This window comes from Falco rusticolus, chromosome 11, assembly GCF_015220075.1.
Source record: "Falco rusticolus isolate bFalRus1 chromosome 11, bFalRus1.pri, whole genome shotgun sequence".
NCBI classification, from domain to species: domain Eukaryota; kingdom Metazoa; phylum Chordata; class Aves; order Falconiformes; family Falconidae; genus Falco; species Falco rusticolus.
This window is the reverse complement of record NC_051197.1, coordinates 27,491,857-27,511,169: the sequence shown is the minus strand read 5'-3', so window position 1 is coordinate 27,511,169 and position 19,313 is coordinate 27,491,857. Positions and strand designations below refer to the sequence as shown.

The following is a 19,313-nucleotide window of genomic DNA, read 5'->3' as shown; positions in this document are numbered from 1 at the left end:
TACTTTTTCCGAATCCATCTCCACAACAGCAGCTCCCATCAACGTGGGGTTTTATGTCCTTGAGATAATGTGTGCAGGAAGCCTCTCCTCCTTTCTGGTTAACCCTCCTTCCTAGGGCCAGAGCTGAAACAAGCTGAGAGTCAAGAGCCCAACCTACGAGACTTTAAGCTTCATTAAACTTTTAAGCCAGTCCGTTGAGGTTGCTCTTTCAGCTTTTCATAATTACGGATGCAGAAAGAAGGAGCAACATTCACCTGAGTAGGCATCAAGAAGATTCAAAAGCTTAATGGCTTTCCTAACCAAACTCCCATACCCACATCACTGTTTAAAAGGATCTGCTCAATAACACTCCAGCGCTCTGCCCGGCAGCGGAGATGCTGCGTTATACATAATTCAGTATTTCAGTTCCCACCACCAACCCAGCTGGCCACCCATTGGGTGCAAGCGAGACTCGAGACACATGAGGCTGAGCCACCCCACCGCACCAGAGACCGCAGGCACCCAAGCCAAGAGGATGGTTGGGTTCATGGACACTGTTCAGGCGAGCAAGGTGCTCCCAGCTCTCCCTGCAGCCAAGACCTGGAGCTCAGCATCTCCATCGGGCAATTCAGACTGAACTGTGTGCTCCAGAGGAGCCTCTGTCTCCCCTTCAGCCCCTGCAGGAGCCTACAGAAAGCGGTCTGCAAGCAGAGAGGAGACAGTCGCCCCCATCCTCAGCACCCAGCTCAGGGCTGGGGTCCTGCACACCCGATGCACACACAGCTCAGCTGCTGTTCCCTGGATGGTCCTCTCTGAGACCAGAAACGGAAAAGAGGCCTCAGCAGTGTGTTGTAGGGCAGTCCCAATCCAGGCTCAACACATAGCCATTGGGCAAGAGTTCTGGGCTTGCGCCTTGACAAATATCCACCTCCACTATCAGCACCTGTGAATTTATTCATCCAACAGCATCAGTCACCCCTGTGGAGGCAATTGGGAACGTGTGACATTTCCCATGTTGCATTTCCCTCCACCTATTTAGATACACTACTGCAGAGGTGAGCAATGTTTTGCATAGCTAAGATGCTGTTTACCAGGAATAAAGATTTAACAGAGCCAGTAAACACAGAGCAGAAATTTTGACAACAAAAGCATCCCTATGCTTTTATGACAGCAGGGAATGGGGGGAAGAAATGGCAACACAGACTCTTTCAAATAAAAAAAAAAAAACCAACAACTGCTGCAGCTGAGAACTGCCTTCAGGTCCCTTAACTTATTTCTCTCTCCGCTTTCCAAAACTTTCCTGCCAAATGCTTCCCTGAGCTTTCAACAGCAAAGAGAAAATTCCTGCCTTCCTCTTCCTGTTTAGCTACCTTGGATGATGCTACACAGTGAAAAATCAACTTACAACATGGCTGCGTTGGCCCCAGGCAGGGAAGAAGGAGCCCTGGGTACACACAGGCTCCAGGTTCATCCCAGGAGCTCTGCAGCATGACAGCAGAGGAGGCTATGCACGTCCCAAAGATGAATCACATCCAAAGTATGGATTCTCCAAGAATCGCCTGTGCCTCTTGTTGTGCTTTTGAAACCCCACTTTGCTCCCCTGCAGGGCAGGGGACCTTGCCCAGAGGGACTTTGTGGACTCACCACCCCACCGTGATGATGGTTATCATTCCAGAGGAACAGACGTACCAGGGAGGGAGATTTTGCACGGTGTCAGCGGGGACAGGGGACAATGGGCCGGGGAGGGATGGTCGTGTGAAAAGGGATTTGTTCCGCTGTCAAAGACAGAAAGCTCTCCCTAAGAGCAGCATTAGGAAATGAAGCCTCAGAAGGAAAGGAGAAGGGTAGGGAGCAGTGAGAGATGATGTACGGATGACGGCGACAGGGGGACAGCTGGGAAGGGTCAATGCCGAGCCCTGATGGGCGAGCAAAGCGCGAGTACCAGTCGAGGAAGCCTCCTCCAGCATGCTCTGCCCTTTGAGGCATTTGCCCCGAGGAAGAGCAGGATGCCTTCACGCAGGGTAAACCTTTCACTTGCGGTTACGGAGCCCCAGTGACCAGTGGATGAGAGGAAGCATTGCTGCCTGCCGGCATGTGTCAGGATAGAGGAGAGTGGTTCTCCTATCAATCCGTACCGTCTTCTATCAGCTCATGCCTTAATCCCACCGATTCATGCCTGGGAGAAGCTGGTACCTCCACCACACAAGCTCTCAGTCAACTTTGGTCAAAGTTAGCCCAAGGTAGAAGACACAAAGGCAGGTATGACACAAAATCAGGCAAATCTGGAGAGAGACCGAGATTTCAGGCCCAGCATTCAAACTCGCCCAGCAAGATGCTCAAAGCATTTATGATGAACTGAGCCTTTTCTAGCTAGATTCATATTTCCAGCTCCATTTCATGGGTGAAAGAGCCAATCTCAGCTTTTTCTCCTGTGTGCAACTGGGACCCATCATACCTACACCAGGCACCAATGCAGGAGACCTGAATCCAAAACAGGATCATATCCATGGGCATGGGAAGTGCTCTACTGAAAACAGGTAGGTGCATGCAAGTGCAATATGAGGAAATAAATTGTTTGCATTGAACACAACATGATTTCACCCCTTTATTGAGAAATGCACATGCCACCCCCCTGAAAACTCAAACCTTTCTAGGGGAAAACACCATTTTCAGCTAGCCAGCCTGCAAAATGTGAAAGACCTGAAGGATCCCCAACAGGCTGAAGAAATTGGTCTTTTGTTAATAAGATCCCAGCAAAACAGATAAGTGAGAAGGCAGAGCCATTCTGACAGAAAACCCTTCAAATAAACAGAGGCCAGTGCCACCAGCCTGACTCTGTGCCCCTTCTGCCAGCGCAGCCCTGGCACGGCACTGCTCAGCCTGCCCCATGCCTTTGCAAAAGCTTCAAGGTCCGGCTGTCCGTAAATATTTGGGGTGGGAAGCCAGGGATTACAGAACCCCTCTCCTGGGCAACCAAGGTTTGATGGTCTTAAAAAAAAAACAAAAACCAAACCACACACACACACAGAAAAGCCAACAAAACCCCCCACCAAACCTCAAACAGAGCTGCAGTGAGATGCCCGATTGTTTCACAGAGACGCACAAGACAACCCCAGTGCACCCACTGCCCCCAAGGACCAACAGTCCCAGGAGAAGATTCCCGGGGACCAGCTGGCTTCCTTCTGCCCAGGCAAGATTCCTTCCAGCTTACAAATACCGAGGAATAAAAGTGGAGTTCCAGGCTAGCGTAACTGCGGCTGCAGGTCTGCGCAGTGTTCACCATGCCAGGGAGCACCGTTAGTCCCCCCTACCTTTCCCTTCCGAAATCTCTTTTAAATACACAGAAATTCAAATTTCTCATGAAAACACATTTCTGGAAAAAAATATATATTAGTTTGGGTCAACCCCAGTATTTCACCTGAAGAAAATCCAAATATTTTCTCCCTGCTTAAAAGCTATCCAGTACACCTATTATGGAGGAGATGCTTTATTAAACCGCAGGCAGAGGCACAGTCCTGCAGCCCAGGCCCCACCATCCCCACCTCACATCTGCATCGGGCACAAGCCAGAAACAAAATGAAGCAGAAAGGGGCAAGGAGAATCTTGAGAAGAAAAATACCAAGGATGCCTCTCTTATTTCCACCTTGGCCACAGCTTCCTCTTCCTCGGACATCCTCCAGCACTGGGGCATGCCGAGGACCCCCCTTGGCTGCACACTGCGGGGTTCACCAGAAGTGAGGAACCATGAATCCAGACCCAAACCTGATCCAAACCGTTGGGTATTCCCCCTCCTCAGCCAGAAGCAGGACTTGCACCCTTGCAAGCAAAGAGAAGACCAACCCTCACCCCCCCAAAACCCTCTTTCTCCCCTTCCAAGGCAGAGGGTGCCTCGGGGTCCCCCCCAGCAAGCGTGCAGGACCAGAGCCAGAAATGGCTGTGGGTTTGGGTGCACTGAGGCCACCCCACTGCTGCCAGTGGGGCTGGGGGCAGCCGGCAGAGCTCAGCCTCCACGGCAGCACCTGTGCCCACCGCAAAATCCTGCCCGCACACCAGCCAGCCTTCGGCATGGCTAACACCAGAGACCACCATCCTCTCCGAACCCGGCTGGGGGTGACCACAGCGCTGGGTTTAGACCCTGCCAGAAAGCTCCCCAAGGAAGGACTGAGCAAGAAACCAAACTGTGGGCTCTCTTAAATCCATGGCTCAGCAAATCCCTCCCTGTGCCTGGTGGCTGCAAGCAGGTGAAGAACCGGCGAGGCGAGGGCTGGCGAGCCGGGGCAGGAGAGGACCCCAGCTGTCTCTCCAGCTGGTGGAAACAAAATTCTCATCAAACTGAAACAAACCCCCCTTTCTTCCCCCAGCTGATTTCTTTTCTGTGCCATCATCAGGCTCGCAAAGATCTGAAGTGGTTCCCTCAGCTCCTAGTGCCCCATCAGGGGCTGACTGGGGAATGCTGTGCCACAGGGGGACAAAGAAAAAAAGAAAGAAAAAAAAAAAGAAAGGGAAAAAAATATCATTGTAGGTCCAAAAATAAGGGAACAGAAACTGTGGAGAGATCCAAGGATGCTCATGTCCTAGCTCTGCAGCACTGACCTGGAGCCTCTGCCAACAAGCAGGAGAAAGGGTGACCCCAAAGCCACTCCCGTCCCCACCACCGAGGGACAGATGACAAGTATATTCGGCTGCCTCGCACCCAAGCTGCCAATCACCACTCCCTTTCAGGCCTTTCTATGAAGCATTAATTGTAAGACACAAATCTAATTGAGGGCAGAGGGAAGGAAAAAAACGCAAAATCTCTTCTCTGCTCCCCTTGGAAAGGGGGAGCCCCACGAGCGGGAGGACAGGGGGTAGCAGACACTGGGGCAAAGAGTATTTTTCTCGCCTGGTGTTTCCAGCACACATCCTGCAGCAGCCCCCATAACGCCATTCTCATTGCTGCATCCCGCTGCTTCCTCGCTCCCCCCTCTCCATCAGCACAACAAGGCGACTTAATAACAAAAAACAAAGGACTGGTGCCTGGTCCCAGCCCAGCGGTACCCACCACCACATCCCCGGTGGGGATGATACCAGATTTGGCTGCCCAGGGATGCACTCATCCCAACCCACAGAGTTGGCACGTTTCCTCCAGGAGCTGTGGGAAAGGGGGTGAGGACATAAAGGGGCTTGCTATGAGAGACAAGGTGCTGGGTGGGGATGGAGAGCAGGCAAGAAGCATGAGAAGCACTAGAAGATATTAAGGGGTGGAAAAAGAGAGACCAGCAAGAGGGACATCATGGCACAGAGTTGCCATGTGCTCTGCTACCCTATCTGGGCCAGCCTAACTGCCCCCAGCACCTGGCCAGCTGGAAAAAAAACAAATTAGCACCATCCTCTCCATAGGATGCCCTACAAGAAGGGGAAAAGACCTCCAGAGGGCATGTTGCACTGTAGCTGGGCTGACCCGTGGCTCTCTGGAGGGACTGTTCTCTCCCATCAGTCACAAGAAGAGCAAAACATCCCATTCCTCCAGGCAAGAGAAGGCAAAGGACTGCAAATCACCAGCACAAACATCCCCAACGACAGGAAGTCTCTGGCTGGTGGGACCAGGCTGCCCCGAAGCATTCAGCATCACCTTATTCGTTCAATCCGTTTGGGATTATCCTTCTCACAACCCTTCCGGGCTGGGGAAGCAGCACCGCTGTTTGCAGCTAATTGTGCAATTACATTCATTACCCACATTTAAGCAAGATAAACAGCCACCATGCTTCAAACCTCTTCCCCCTCTCTCCTCTATGGTGGCAGCTGCCAGATGAGCCTCCAGCGGGCGAGAGGAGGCTACGCTGCCCTGAGCCGGCAGATCCCACCTTCCCCCTGGGCAGAGCCAGCCACGGTCTGCCAGGACCACACTGCCGGGGATTCAGGCTCATCCCCCGTAAGAAGATGCTGGGTGTGATTTTAAAACCCAACACCAATGGGTTTCTTTGCACGCATTTTCTTCTGCACGACATTCAGAGGTTGGAAAGATTGTTTTATTTTTTTTCCCTTCACAGTCCGATGTGCCTCCTCACTTTAATTCAAAGAGGAGGAGGTGAAGGCACCCATGCAACCCCATGACTCTGGGAGCAGGGGATTTTGGAGCCAAGCAGGGGGAGTTTTATGATGACGGTACAGAAGCTGGCAGCGGCACAGAGCCGTCAAGCCGTACAAAGACAGGGCGAGCATCACACAACTGCCTCCCTCGGCCGGGGAGCCCGGCACGGCAGTGGCGGCTCAGGGGCTGCGGCCGCCCCTCCGCTGCCGGCGCCCACATGCCAGGCCTGCTCCGAGATGTGCTGGCCATCTGCTCCTGCCAGCCGGGGCTGAGGCTGGGGCTCTGCGCCGTGGCTGGGGACGTGCCAAGCCGTCCCGCCGTCGCCACGCTCCCCAGCTGCGCCCCCCGTCATGACTGCACCGCTGTCAGTGCTCCCAACCCCCAGAACTGGCCAGCAGGGTTTCTGCACCCCACCGGCATCACCCGTGGTGGGGCTTCAGGATGGGGATGTCCCCATGGCTCCAGGTCCTTCCTTGCACTGCTTGGCCCATGCAAACCCACCGTGAAACACCTCTGGGCAAGCAAGGCTCAGCCGTTCCCCTCCTCTCGTGGATTTTAAGCCTCCGAGGAAGCCCCACTCTTCCCATCGCTTCCAGCACCCCTCCCCACTTATGGCCAGCTTTCAAGTCACCCCCACCCCCAAAATCTGCCAGGACAAAAGCCCATCCCCCTGGCCACCGAGGTAGGGGCCCTGCAGCTGGGGCACATCCCCAGGGCCACTCTGCAGGCAGGGAGCCAGCCAGGGCGAAGCCTGAACCTTGTCATAGTTGAGACTTATCAGGTTTGGACAAGCGCCGGGGGCTGCCGCGGGATTCGGGATGTTCTGTAACGAACGTCCTCTGCCCCAAATAGACACTGTCCCAGGGGCACGGGCTTGAGCGGTCCCTCCTCAGAAGCCCTCCCCGTCAGTGCTGGGGAAACTGGTCCAAGAGTGACCCCTGGCCCCTCCAGTCCCTGGCCGGCATCGCTGTCTGAACTGCCTATGGGCCCTGAGCACCCCAAAGGGATGCCAAGACCTGGCCTGGCATTCCCAGTCCTTAATCCATCCCTCTCCAGGTCCTCTCCCAAGGTCTTCCTCTTTATGAAAGACAAAGAAATGTAAAACGTGTCTTAAGAAATGATTCCTCAATTTCTAGAGTCCGGCAAGTCAGATGCTTGCTTAAAACTGTCCGTAACACCCTCCACGGATGTATTTATAACTAAAGGCATAACTCAGCCATCTCATGCTCTATCATTAACCCTCTGCAGCCTCACTATAAACAGAGCTCAAACAGCAAGCGAAGATACATGTCAGAAAATAACTGCACCTACTCATCTCTGGTAAAACATCCCAACAGTCACCATCTGGAAGAAAACCCCCTTCTTTCAATTAAAAAACAAAACAAAACAAAAACCCAAAACAAAACAAAATAAAAACCAAACAAACCCCCCCCACAAAACACCAGCACCACAACACAGCAAGCAGGTAGGATGCCAACCGCTTCCCTGACTCCCCCAGCACCGGCATTTCACACGCAGGCACCCCAGCCCTCCCACCGGCGGGCACCGCTGTGCCGACAGAGAGGCCCCCGGAGCCCGACCGCGGTGCCACGGGGAACATCGGCTGCTTTCCACCATCGCACTGCGCAGAGTGTCAGTCACTCGTGATAATTAACCAGCTATCGGCTCGAGATAATTAGCTCAGTTCAAGAGCAGCGGCTCTTCCCCTGCATGTTTCACGCTGAAAGCCCTGTTATCGGCATCGGCACTGCAGTGGAGGCAGGCACATCGAAAACGCTCAACCGAAAGACAGGATGGTTTGGTCGAAGAAAGAGGGGTTTTTGTTAAATAAAGAGTCATACGTAAAGCTCGGCAGAGCCCAAAAGGAACAGCTCTTTGGGGCTCGGCTCCGCACCCTTGCTGTCCCCAGGTAAAAAGCCACAGAGCTAGCACAGCAGAGAGCCCTGCCGAGGGGACAGAGAGCAGGGACATGGACCTGCAGCCCCATGCCAAAACAATAAAATAAAATAAAATTCAAGGGCACAACAACGTGATAGCAAGGGGCAGGCGGGTACAGAAGGGGAAGAGGCCAGCAGCGGTTCACAGTTAAAACCATCGCACCTCGGGGAAACCGCCTGCCGCAAAGCCCGCTCCCAGGCTCAGGCAAAAGCCATCAACCCAAACGCAGCTGGGAAACAACCAGGATAAACGGTGCCACCACCAGAGCCTAGGAAACATTTGTGACATTTTTATTTTTTTTTCATAATCATCCTTGTCCATCCCAACAGCGAGATGGGCACAGCAAGAAGCCATCCACGGCACCGATTTCTTTCACGGCCAAGAGACAGAGAAGGAGGGTTTCAGGTTGGAGTCAGCTTCCAGAGCTCAGAAGCTGCAGTCAAATGTGCAGAGAGTAAAACCCACACATTCTGCAAGCTGGAAAGGCATTCACCCCGCTTTCCCCTTAGTGCTCCAAATGGAGACACTGATAAAGCAGAAAACGCAAATTAAATTGTGTTGGAAATATATGGGAACTGGCAGCCAAATTTCTACGGACAAACAAGCAACGCACCCAATCTTGACAAAAATTTGCCTAAAAAAAACCAACCCACCCCGTAACACAGCGCTCTCCTTTCCACTCTCGTGGCAGCTAATTCTTCCGCTCTTTCGTAAACATTTGAAAACAAGGTCACGCGCACAAATTCTGCTTTCAATTTGCCTTGTATCCATAGTGATTAAACTCAGACCCAGAATACGGGACTTAAAGGAAAAAAAAAAAAAAAAACAAAAACAAAAAAACTTTAAAAAGGCCTGGAGCAGGGCTAGCCGCCGGCACGCTTGCTAACCCACCGAAGGCCAGGGACAAGAGCATCGCCAATAACCATTTTCTTGTATAACAGCGATCCAGAAATTAAATCGCAGGGCTCCAGCAGCCATGCTATCGCCATAGCAAGGGATCCAGCCCCCCATCTACAAGCTCCTTAAGAAACAACTGGCCTGGACACAACACAAATTTAACTGCTCTGAAACCCAGCCGGGGAGTGGGATCCGACAGGGACAGCGAGAGTGGGATGAGCAGTAAAAAAACAAAAGCAGCTGCAGGAGACGAAAGACTCAACAGCCTTCTCCCCATTCCCACTGGAAAGGTTTTTCTTTAGAAAGAGAAAAATAATTTTCATATTGTCCTCCCCCCCTGTCCTAGCCCCACATTTGCCAAAGGGGAAGCGTTGGGGCTGGAAGCCTTAACCACCTACATCCAAATTTCCTGCTCCATCACAGTCCGAGGCGCAAGCAAAGCCCCCGGTGTGCAACAGCAGTAGCAAACGCTCCGAATTCAGCAGGGCCTTCCCCGGGCCTTGCCGAGACCCTCAGTTTCCCCATCCAGCCAGGGGGAGCAATAACATCACCCTGCTTATGGGGATATTAGAAAATAGCCCAGTCTGGGACCAGGTCAGGAAGGATATAACGTTCCTCCTGCAGGCGCTCAGTACGGAAATAAAGCCGGAGGAGATGGGAAAACACTTGGCCCCGTCCCTCCGCAGCCCCAGGGTTACCGGGGGTCTCACAGGCTCCCAACAAAAGGCTCCTAAATTCCCTTTTAAAAAAAGGCGCAAACCGAGCACAACCAAACACCTCCAAAAAGGGGAGAAGTGGGGTGCGACGAGCCTGCGGGGGAGAAGCGCAGCATGGCAGGCAGCACCGTGCGGCTGACGCCTCTTGGGACAACACGGGGCAGGGAAGCGGGGAGCTGCAGGGGGACCCCGAGCCCCCCGGCCGCCTGCGCTCTCGGCAGGGCACTGGGGCTTTGCGGGCGGTGGGAGCGGCGTGGGAAGACTCCCCGCTGGGCAGGGGGACACTTACTTCTCGTAGTCCAGCTTGCAGTAGAGCTTCTTGTCGCGGTAGAAGCAGGTGGTCTGGAGGGGCTCCTTGCAGGACGCGCACTGGACGCACTGCTCATGCCACAGGCTGTCGTTCAGGCGCAGCAGGAACCGGTCCGAAATAACTCGCTGGCACCCCTCGCACACCGACCGGGGGGTCGCGGCTCTGCCTGCGGGGAAGGACGCGGGGGCAGCGGTGGGTGGCGGCGGGGGCGCACAGGGAGACGGACCCGGCGAGGGATGGACGGAGGATCCCGCTGCTCTTCCAGCGAGCGGAGTTGGGGGGGGGGGGGGGGGGGGGGGCGTGCGGGGCGCTGCTCCGGGATGCGGGGGGGACCTGTGCCTTAGGGGAGCTTCGGGGGGGGGACGTCACCCCCAATTTCGTTCCTTTTCGAAAGGGGCGGCGGAGCCGCAGCTCGGAGAAAGGGCGATTGTTTGAAAGCGATATTAAACGAAGGGGAGGGGGGGAATTATTTATCGTTCGATTCGAAGAAAAGGCCTTCGTTGTACTGGGGGGGACACACAATTTAATGCAATCGCGGAACGAAACGGGAGCGGGGAAGGCGGGCGCCGGGGGCGCTCCCCGGGCGAAGGGAGCGGCGCCGGGCAGGGCTGCGGGCAGGAGCGAGCCAGAGGGAAAGCTGCCCCCCGACCCCCCGGACACCCCCTGCCCAACACTCGGGGCCCGCCCGGCCGCGCCCCACCCCGAGAAAGGGGGATCCCCAGGATGCCCCGACTTACCCAGCAGGGAGGAGAAGGGAGCCGCGGGGTCCAGGGCGTTCTGCAAACTCTCCTCCATCTTCAGCCCGTCCAGCATGGTGGGGAGCCCGGCCGGGCGAGGGGGCCGCGCCGCCCGCCTGCCGACACAGCCCGGACACGCCGCGCTCAGCCCGGCCCCGGCCCCACCGGCCCCGGCCGGGGCTTCCCCGCCCGCTGCCCCCCTCCCTCCCTCCCTCCCTGCCGCCCAGCGGGGAAAACCCCCCAGACCCCCCGCCCCGGCTCCGCAGTCGCTGCCCCGCCCGGGCTCGCAGCGTCCTATCGGCCCCCGATGTGGGGGGGCTGCCGGCCCCGAGCCCCCCCCTCCGCGGCAGCGGGACGGGAGGATGCGGGGCTGCCGTCGGCGGGGCTCGGCCGCTTACCTGGGGCGGCCCGGGAGGTACCTTCCTGCGGGGACCGGCGGGAGGGGGGCCCGCAGTCACCGCTCCGGGGGGATCCTGCGGTAGCTCCTGCCTCCCCGGGCTGGCCTCCTCCGGAGCTGCCCGGGCTGGGGAACGAGCCGCCGTGCCCTGGACGGCTCCGGAGCGGAGCACACCAACCTGCGGGGAAGCGCCCGTCCGACTGCTGCCAAGGCACATTTCCTGAGGCTGATACCTCCCTGCCCGACCCCCACCCCCTGCCCTCCCCTCTCCACCCCACTCGAAATAAGTTTCCTCCCCGCTCTCCTGCCTGGCTGCAGGCACCGGCCCCGCCACGCCTCGAGGGGCCGGCGGCCCTTCCCGGCTCCGAGGGGCACGTCCGGGCCGCCGGGGCAGCCCCCGCTCCGCGGCTGCTGCTTTTCTTAGAAAGCAAGCCAAAAAGAAGAAAAGCCAAAAAAAAGGTAGAGGGTGGTGCCCCGTCACCACCGCTCTCCCGGCAGTGAAACCGGCTGGAAAGCAGCACCCCCTGCCAGGGGAAGCCCAGGCCAGGAGTTTTTGGGGAGAGCCGGTCCCCGGCCCCGGGAGGCAGCGGCCGGGGCGAGATGCTATCCCCGGTGGGGATGCGCTCCCCCGCGCTGCGCATCGCCCCGGGCGCCCCACTCCCGCTGCTCCCGAGCATTTAAAGAAAATGAATGCTGGGAGGGGAAAAGAAAAGAAAAGAAAAGAAAAGAAAAGGGGGGGCGGGGGGGGGAAACAACCACAAACCCACAACCAAAACAAAACCAACAAAAACCACCAAACAAAAAAACCAACCCAACCCGAAGCCGGGGCGCGGCCCCTCAGGGCTCATCGCCGGCGCCGAGCAGGGCCCGGTGCGCTCCGGGCGCCGGCACCGCGGGGGAGGCGGCCCCGGGACGCGCCGCTCCGGCCCCTTCAAACCGCATCGGTCTCGGGGAGGGGAAACCCGCAGAGGAGCGATCCTGCCCGGCCGGGGAAGCTGGAAGTTGGAGCCTTCCCGCAGCCCCGGCGCTCTCCCGTCCCGGTCGGCTGTTCCCTGCTGCCCTGCCTCGGGCCGGGGGGGGCGGTCGTTATTTTGTTGGGGTGTTCCACGGTCCCCGCAGGCCCGGAGCCACCCGCAGCGGGGCCGGGGCCACGTACCTGCGGGGGCAGCCTGGGCAGCGGCTTCACCCGGCTCGGAGGAGGGCTGAGTGCCCCTCTCCAGCTGGCGGGGGGAGAAAAGGGCTGCAGAGCTGCCAGGGACCCGCTGCTGGAGGCTGGCAGGTTTTAGGGGCCTCACCTCCTGTGTTCACCGGTGACCTTGGCACAAGGGGCAGGAGCGCTCCCAGCCTCTCTGTGGGGCATCCTTGTCACCAAGTGTTCCCCACGCCCAGATGATGCGGGTGATGCAGGGAGCAAGGTCGTGTCCTTTGGGAGCTGGTAGGAAGGGGAGAGGCCACAGGTTAGCGCAGGTGGATCACCACCCTGCCAAAACCCCATGGGAGAGGGAAACAGGACCCTGGGACAGGTCCACTATATCCCAGTATAACTACACTGGGGGCTTGGGCACAAGAGCACTGGTACTATTGTACAGGTCAGCGTGAAACAGCTCCAATGCCTCACATCCAGGAAGGCTGAGCTGCAGCAGGGAGGCACTGAGCTCTGCTGCCTCCGCCTTTGTCTCTCCTGAAGGTCTCTGAGCGGCTCCAGCCAAGTTTCTGGGTAGCCAGATCCATCAGAGCCACTTTGCCAAGACACCGGCCCAGCAAACACTGCAGCATGACCAGGGGCTCCAGGGACGGCATGCTGCTCACCCTCCCTGTACAAAGCAGCGCAGCCACCCCATCCCACCCCAGCTGCAGAGCTGTGCAGGGCAGATGCTCCTTACACAGCCAGAGGTCAGCCCCACGGGGAGGGAATGCCATCCTCCAACACTGCTGAAAACTGTGGCCCCATACAGGACACCTTGCTTATATACTTAGGATGCCCACTCACAGATTTGGTCTGATCAGAGATGCAGGAACAGCTGAGAGGGAAGTCATTCCCCCTAGATGTTGTCACCCCGTGGTGGTGGTGCTGTTCCTCCTCCTCTCCAGGCAAGGAGGGGTTTGGAGACTGCCTTATCTCACAGCTCTCACGCACAACTCCCGGCTCAGTCTGTGAAGGATCAGGCTTGAGGGATGGGCCCAGCGTGTAACCCCAGGGTGTTGCTTCCCACGATTTACACACATCGACCAGCTCCCACAGGGATCACAGGTACTGGAGCATACCCGGTCTCATACAAAAGATGGTCACGAGATGAACTGGTAAAATATACCAGTAATACACCCTCAAACCCCCTCACTCCCAAAGCACACCTTCACCTTGGGCACTGGCCCTGGCCCTGCAAAAGGTGGGGGGAATATTTCAGCCAGCTCACTGCAGCTGCTGAGGGCCAGAGTTTCCACAATTAGCTCACCCAGGGCTGAATTAGGTGCAGCAGCCCACAGCATCAGCAGCTGAAGAGAATTAAACCAGAGGAGGAGCAGGACAAGGCTTTCTCTTTCTAGCTGTAGGGTCTGCAGGCAGTCAGGTGTTGCAAAAACTGGGTGGTCTGGGAAAAACAGCATTAAACAGAAGCTGTCCACTAAATTAACAAGGCACTGGAAGAGGGACTCATCTCCCTGAGCCTTCTCCCTGTGGGGTTACTCAGGTCTCATGTTCACTGCTGAGGAGCTTGTGTGGACCAGCAGGTACCCACCATTCACTGCTGAAAGGAGACCACCAGCGCTCAGCTCCAAGGGCAGGTAAACGCGGGCACAGCAAAAGGCATGGCTCCAGACAGCAGGGAACCAGATCCCTCCGCCAGCATCACCTCCGCCCTGCCCAGCAAAGCAGATGCAGAACCACGCAGGAGCAGGGAGGGCTGGACCCAGGCGCAGGCACACTGGACACCAGGGAAGAGGGTGGTTACAGGCTGCGCTTCCCTACACATGCTCCAGCCACCTCCCTTGGGACAGGAGTCCCTGGGCCAGCCAGCCAGCATCATCAGGCTGCCTAATGCCTGAAGCCAACTTGACCCAGAAGACAAGCCTTGCCCACCACCCAGAGACATCCCTCTACACCACTCACCCCCCTAAAAACACACCACCCTCCCCTTCCTGCCACCCTCAGAGCCCTTTATAGGCATCAGCTGCTGCACACCCAGCTGGGCTGGCCAGCCCCGGTAGGGAGGCAAGCCAGAAACCAGCCCACAGCCACAATGCTGTCAAATATCCCTGGGGTGACAAAATCCTCTCCCTTTACCGCTGAAATCCCCCAAACCAAGCCTGTTCTCAGGCAGAGCTAATTGCACAGAGGGCATAGGGAGAGAGGCAAGAGAGGTATGGGGTGGCAGCCACTGGCCTTGCATAGGTATAGGCTGGTCCTTGTCCACTAATGCTAACGAATGCCTGCAGCTTTATCAGGGCTTCTCTGCCTTTGTATCATGTTTTCCACCCCGATGTACTTCACCCTGAGATAAAAGCCATCATCCCCTGAAAGAGGATACAGGTACTGCTTCCCACTGCCGCCATCAGCTCTGGGAGCCCCACATGCCTCCTAATCAGTGTAATTCCTTCTCTTCCTCCCTGTGCTCTCTGGTGCTCCAGGAGGTACCAATTCAGCGCAGCCTCCACAACTTCCCACCTGGGCATTTGGTGCGGCAGCAGAGAGCTGGGAGGGACAGAGAGGGGACGAGCAGAGAAACCAAGCAGCCAAGAGAGCATCTCAGGGGAGCTCAGGTGTGATGATGAAGGCAGCCCAGGGCCCAGCCCAGACATCAGGTCCTCGAGGAAAGACTAGTGGTGGCAGCACTCAGTTCAGTCATGCCATCAGTGCCTGAAAGTCATCTCTGCTATAACGGACATGCCCTTGAATCACTAAATTCAGAAGGGAGCCCAGAGCTGAACTGAATGCAAACCGGCTCAAACCTTTATAGCTTGGGATTTATTTTTTTAATTCCCAAACCAGAACTGCTGTTGTTGAACTTCAGTAGAAACTGAAGTAACCACTACAGAACCCAAATGAAGGCAGGGCAGGAAAATACCCTGGCTTGATTTCTAGGTGATAAACAAATCCAGCTTAGCACAAGCAATGGAGTTTAAGGTTTTTTTTCATTTTCCAAGGTTCTCATCATAAGTGGCTAAACCCACTATTTTTTTAAGTCCCCTCCACAGAGTGCTACAGAGTGAGAAGCTCAGAATTAATAAATGCTTTGAAATGTTTGGCCTGAGCACTAAAACAAGCCTTGTCCATGGTGGAGGGGTCCTGCTGCTGACTCAGAAAGCTCATGAGATGTGATGCATGGTGGGAAAGAGAATATGACACTTTGCCTTGCACCAGTCATTCCCAGAGCCTGGTTTATTTGTTATTCCCAGAGTAAAGGAAAGAAAGTCAGAGCTTAATTTGAGGCTACAAGGGTTTTCATGGGGAAACTGATGACTGGATCTTCAGATGAAATGGTGGCAAGACCCAGCAACTGGAACCTGGCAAAAGCAAAATTCATAGATTAGGAGGAGCCAGGTTTCAGTATGAAGGGTAGGTAGCTGAACCCTGGCATGCCTGAGAAGTGGCCAGTACCTTGGATTTTTGAAGGCACCATCACGACGTAGCCTGCCAGGAAAAATGACTGCACTGGAAGTGACTTAAACTTCAGTATTTCTTGAGTTTTGAGTTCTCCAGTGCTGCTTTTTTAATTCTTTCTGCAGCTGTAACACCACACAAGCTGGCTGAATACATGTGCAAGGATAGTTTTCTTTAGCTTATCCATGACAGTGATTTCTACTACTTTCTGAAAATTAGGTCTTTGTAGGGCTGCAGATCAGGTAAGCTCCAGCCGTGCCAAGCTGCTGTTCTTCTGCAGCAATTCATCCTGAAGGAAAACCACACAAGTTAGTAGTAACTGCTGTAGGATTTGCTCCTCAGGTTCTCCATAGAGACTCACCTCCGTGCATTGCAAGGCTAGGGGAAGAAATGCTCTTGGGCAGTATTTTGACACCATTGTCTAGAAGACCACAACATGAATGAGGAACCCAAGGGTTAGGACCAAATCCAGGAGATCACATCAAACCTCAGGCCCTCAATGATTTCTTTCCCCTGCATAGGGCAGGTGTCTGCTAGTGACACTCTCAGACAAGTTTGCAATCTCATTTACAGAAGCCACACTGCGTCTCAAGGTCTCACTGCCGCACCAGGGGTGGGGTGGGGGAGTGTGTGGTGCGGTGTCAGTTAAGCAGATCACCAAGCACAAAACTTTTTCAAAAAACCCCACTAGTCATCTGGAGAAAGAGGACAAGACCTGCTCAAAGCACAGCCCAGAGACCTCATGGCCCAGAACCCCAAGACCACCTTCCCATGGTCTCAAGGTAGACTGTTAAGAGTAGGGGTGTCCAGAAGCCACCAATGGCCACTTTGAGACTTCCTGCCCCAGTCCAGGTTATCACATCCCATCACTTCCAACTTCAAAAAGTGACTGTTTCTATTGCAGGCAATAGTCTGGATTCGCTCACAGGCAGTGGATCGAGATCAGCATCAAGAGAGTCAAGATGGCTCATAGAACTTAGCAAACTCTTACTTGCAGTGGCATGTGCTGGGCCATCTGGGCTACGCACTGGGTCCCACTCTTCTGTCCAGTTTTATTTTTCTCTGCTGCCCATGTGATAGCTGTTCTGCCAATATGGAATATCAGGGACTCTGAATCCTTCATCATAGACTCAAATTAAGTCACCAAGAGGTATTACACCGTCCACATTAAACACCTATCAGAGAGGGTTGAGCATGGCCCAAAGCCCTTTTGGATGGCTTGGCCAAATTAAGCTCCAACCTTGCAGCTCCATGTAAATACTTCTGACGACAGCTGCAACAACTGCGTGCCGAGGACAGCCCATGAGCTCCTGAGAGAGACAGCACTATTGGTATGGAAGCATCCCGTCCTCTCCAGCTGGCTCAGCCCGCTGTGCTGCAGCAGCTCACCCCGGAGCTAACGCACACTCTGAGTTACCACCGAGTGCCACAGGGCTCCAAAACAGCACCCACGCATCATCTCAGCCAGACTTCTGCTGCAGGCACAAAGACCCTCGAGTTTTCCTCTATATATTTTAATAAAAAACACTAATGCCACATGATGTATCTTCAGACAGTAGCACCAGCTCTGCCCTTCTCTGCTAAGCCTGCTAATGCCAACAAACCTCCTCGATTTAAACCATCAAACCAGAGAGCAGGGAAGTCAAGATAAACTCAGGGCTTTATAATCAGAAAAGAAACCAAATCCAGCTAGCTGGCACCACAGCTCCTAGAGGGGGAAGCCTGCAGCAGCCCAGGCTGGAGGTAACCTCTTACTTTGCCTACCCAGCAGCATGGCATGGGTACCATCCCAGCATAGTCTCTGTGCAGCATCTCAAACTCTAGCAAATGTTTTACAATGAGCAGGTTGAGTATTTTTTTGTCTTTAAACACTTTCCTTTTAATGGAAAATTACCTTTTCTACTAAAAATATCCCCTTGGTCACTGTTTTTCACATCTTTTTAAATGCTCCCTGATATTTTTTTTCTCTCCAGTGTCACCAGAAACAAACAAACAAGTTAGAATTTTCATAATTTTGGGGGTTTCTTTTCTCGTCTGCTCTTTTGAGTCTCTTTTTCCTTCTCACAATGAAATATTGGAGAATCATGTCCCTGTGTGGGAGTTTAACAAAATGTTTCATTTTTATCCTTCTTTCTTTCCTGTTGTCGCTACTCCTTTCCCCTCGAACTTCCCGGAGTCACTGAGCAGCAGCATTGCAATCTGTCATGCGGACAGACGAAGCACGGCTGCATCTCACCGCACTGTCTGCTGAGAGGGTCAGAAGGGGCAGATCACTTAACACTACACCTGTTTTATGAATAATAATACAGACAATTTCGCTGGGTTCCTGGGAGGACATTTTCCCACCAGGATAAGCTCCACATATTGAACAAATTAACGTCTTTAACTCGTTTGACTCTGGTTAGCTGGGTTGTGATGGGAAGCTCCAGCAGTGCCATTTGAGCAGGGGAAACACCAGGCAGACCTTTGAGGCAGGTTTGTTAGAGCGTCTTGTGCTTTCTCTCTCTGCAGGTTTCACTTGTGGAGGTATGAGATTATAAATTTGGGGCTGAAGAACCTGTTTCCAGCGCAAAAATATGGAGAAAAGACAAAAAGCCTGAGAACAGGATCCATGACATTGCAGAAAAATTAAAATTATCCATCAGCACGCCAGGTTTGGGTGACCCCAAAATACTCTACCTGGACCAAAATGAAGCACTTCAGTTCTTCCCTCAGTGGCTGGACTAGCTTAGAAAAGGAAAAGCACATGAAAAAAGTCACTTTTAAAATCACTTTAAAAATTCAATGAATTCAAAGAGTCCATGAGTTTCTTTTTAAGATAGCGGAATGAATTCTCCTGTTTCAAAGCAGCAAGTTTCTCCAGGTCTTCTCTTAGCAGGTGCACAGAGCAGCAATACCTGTCCTCTCTTGGCCAGAGGACTGCCCGCCAGCACAAGCAGTGACATCCCAAGTGATGTTCCTGCCCTGATCTGGGCTGCCCAGGAGTCTCAGGAGGGTTCCTCAGCCCCATCCCAAACCAGACTTGTAACCACAGCAAAAGAGGACACTGCTCTGTCAGCTCCAATCAGTGCCTCTCATTATATTATTTTATTTCTTTTGTTGGCTTTTATTGAGAGTGAAAAAATAATTTAAAGCAATTATCTGTACAGGGGAATGGTTAGCTGGTCAGGGGATCTGTGACCCCCAACAGCCAAGCCAGGGAGGGTTAGAGGGGGCGATTTACAGCTGTACAAAACCACGACAATCCCATGGAGGAGGAGCGGAGGGTGAAGGACATCTCTTGAGCTCTCACAGACTCAGAGCAGAGGGGTGGGAGGCTGTGTGGGGGCACAAGGGGACCAGGGGCTGGCCAGAGAGGGCCAGACCCTCAAGTGACCTGCAGGGGTGTCTCCAGCATCTCCATGAGGAATGTGTCGATAGGGGTGTCCCCAATCAGCTTGAAGAAGAAGAGGTGCTCCAGGCACTTCAGCCCGATGGACCGCAGCGCTGGCAGGCGCAGAAGGAGTTTGGCAAACCTGGAAGAGAGCAGAGTCAGAGACAGGCAGGAGGCACTGGCCACCCTCTCCCGTGTTTCTGAGCCTGTGTCAGGGGCTCAGGAGGGCAAAACCCAAATTCTCCCCAGAAATGCCTCGGGGAGATCTTTATTTATTTATGTATGGATTCTCTTATGCT

At 54.5% G+C, this 19,313-nt stretch overlaps 2 protein-coding genes across 9 annotated transcripts in view; both read right to left on the bottom strand.

Annotated features, from left to right (window-relative positions):
* LMX1A (LIM homeobox transcription factor 1 alpha) overlaps positions 1-12,148 on the bottom strand; it is a 46,954-nt gene extending 34,806 nt beyond the window's left edge. For 3 of the 4 annotated variants that reach the window (XR_005106840.1, XR_005106841.1, XM_037404839.1), the window contains exons 1-3: positions 11,046-11,278; positions 10,648-10,763; positions 9,890-10,076 (exon numbers count right to left, since the gene is read on the bottom strand). Coding sequence is in view for 2 of the 4 variants with exons in the window: in XM_037404839.1 (XP_037260736.1) it covers positions 9,890-10,076; positions 10,648-10,723 (263 nt within the window). In the remaining 2 variants the exon portion in view is untranslated. Of the gene's footprint in view, positions 1-9,889; positions 10,077-10,647; positions 10,764-11,045; positions 11,279-11,855 lie in introns of those variants that run through there. The other variant, XM_037404840.1, reaches the window with a different exon arrangement.
* A 5,767-nt stretch (positions 12,149-17,915) lies between these two features.
* RXRG (retinoid X receptor gamma) overlaps positions 17,916-19,313 on the bottom strand; it is a 51,892-nt gene continuing 50,494 nt past the window's right edge. For 4 of the 5 annotated variants that reach the window (XM_037403911.1, XM_037403912.1, XM_037403913.1 and 1 more), the window contains one exon: positions 17,916-19,156. In XM_037403911.1, the coding sequence (XP_037259808.1) occupies positions 19,009-19,156 (148 nt within the window). In that variant the 3' untranslated portion in view covers positions 17,916-19,008. The remainder of the gene's footprint in view (positions 19,157-19,313) is intronic. The other variant, XR_005106700.1, reaches the window with a different exon arrangement.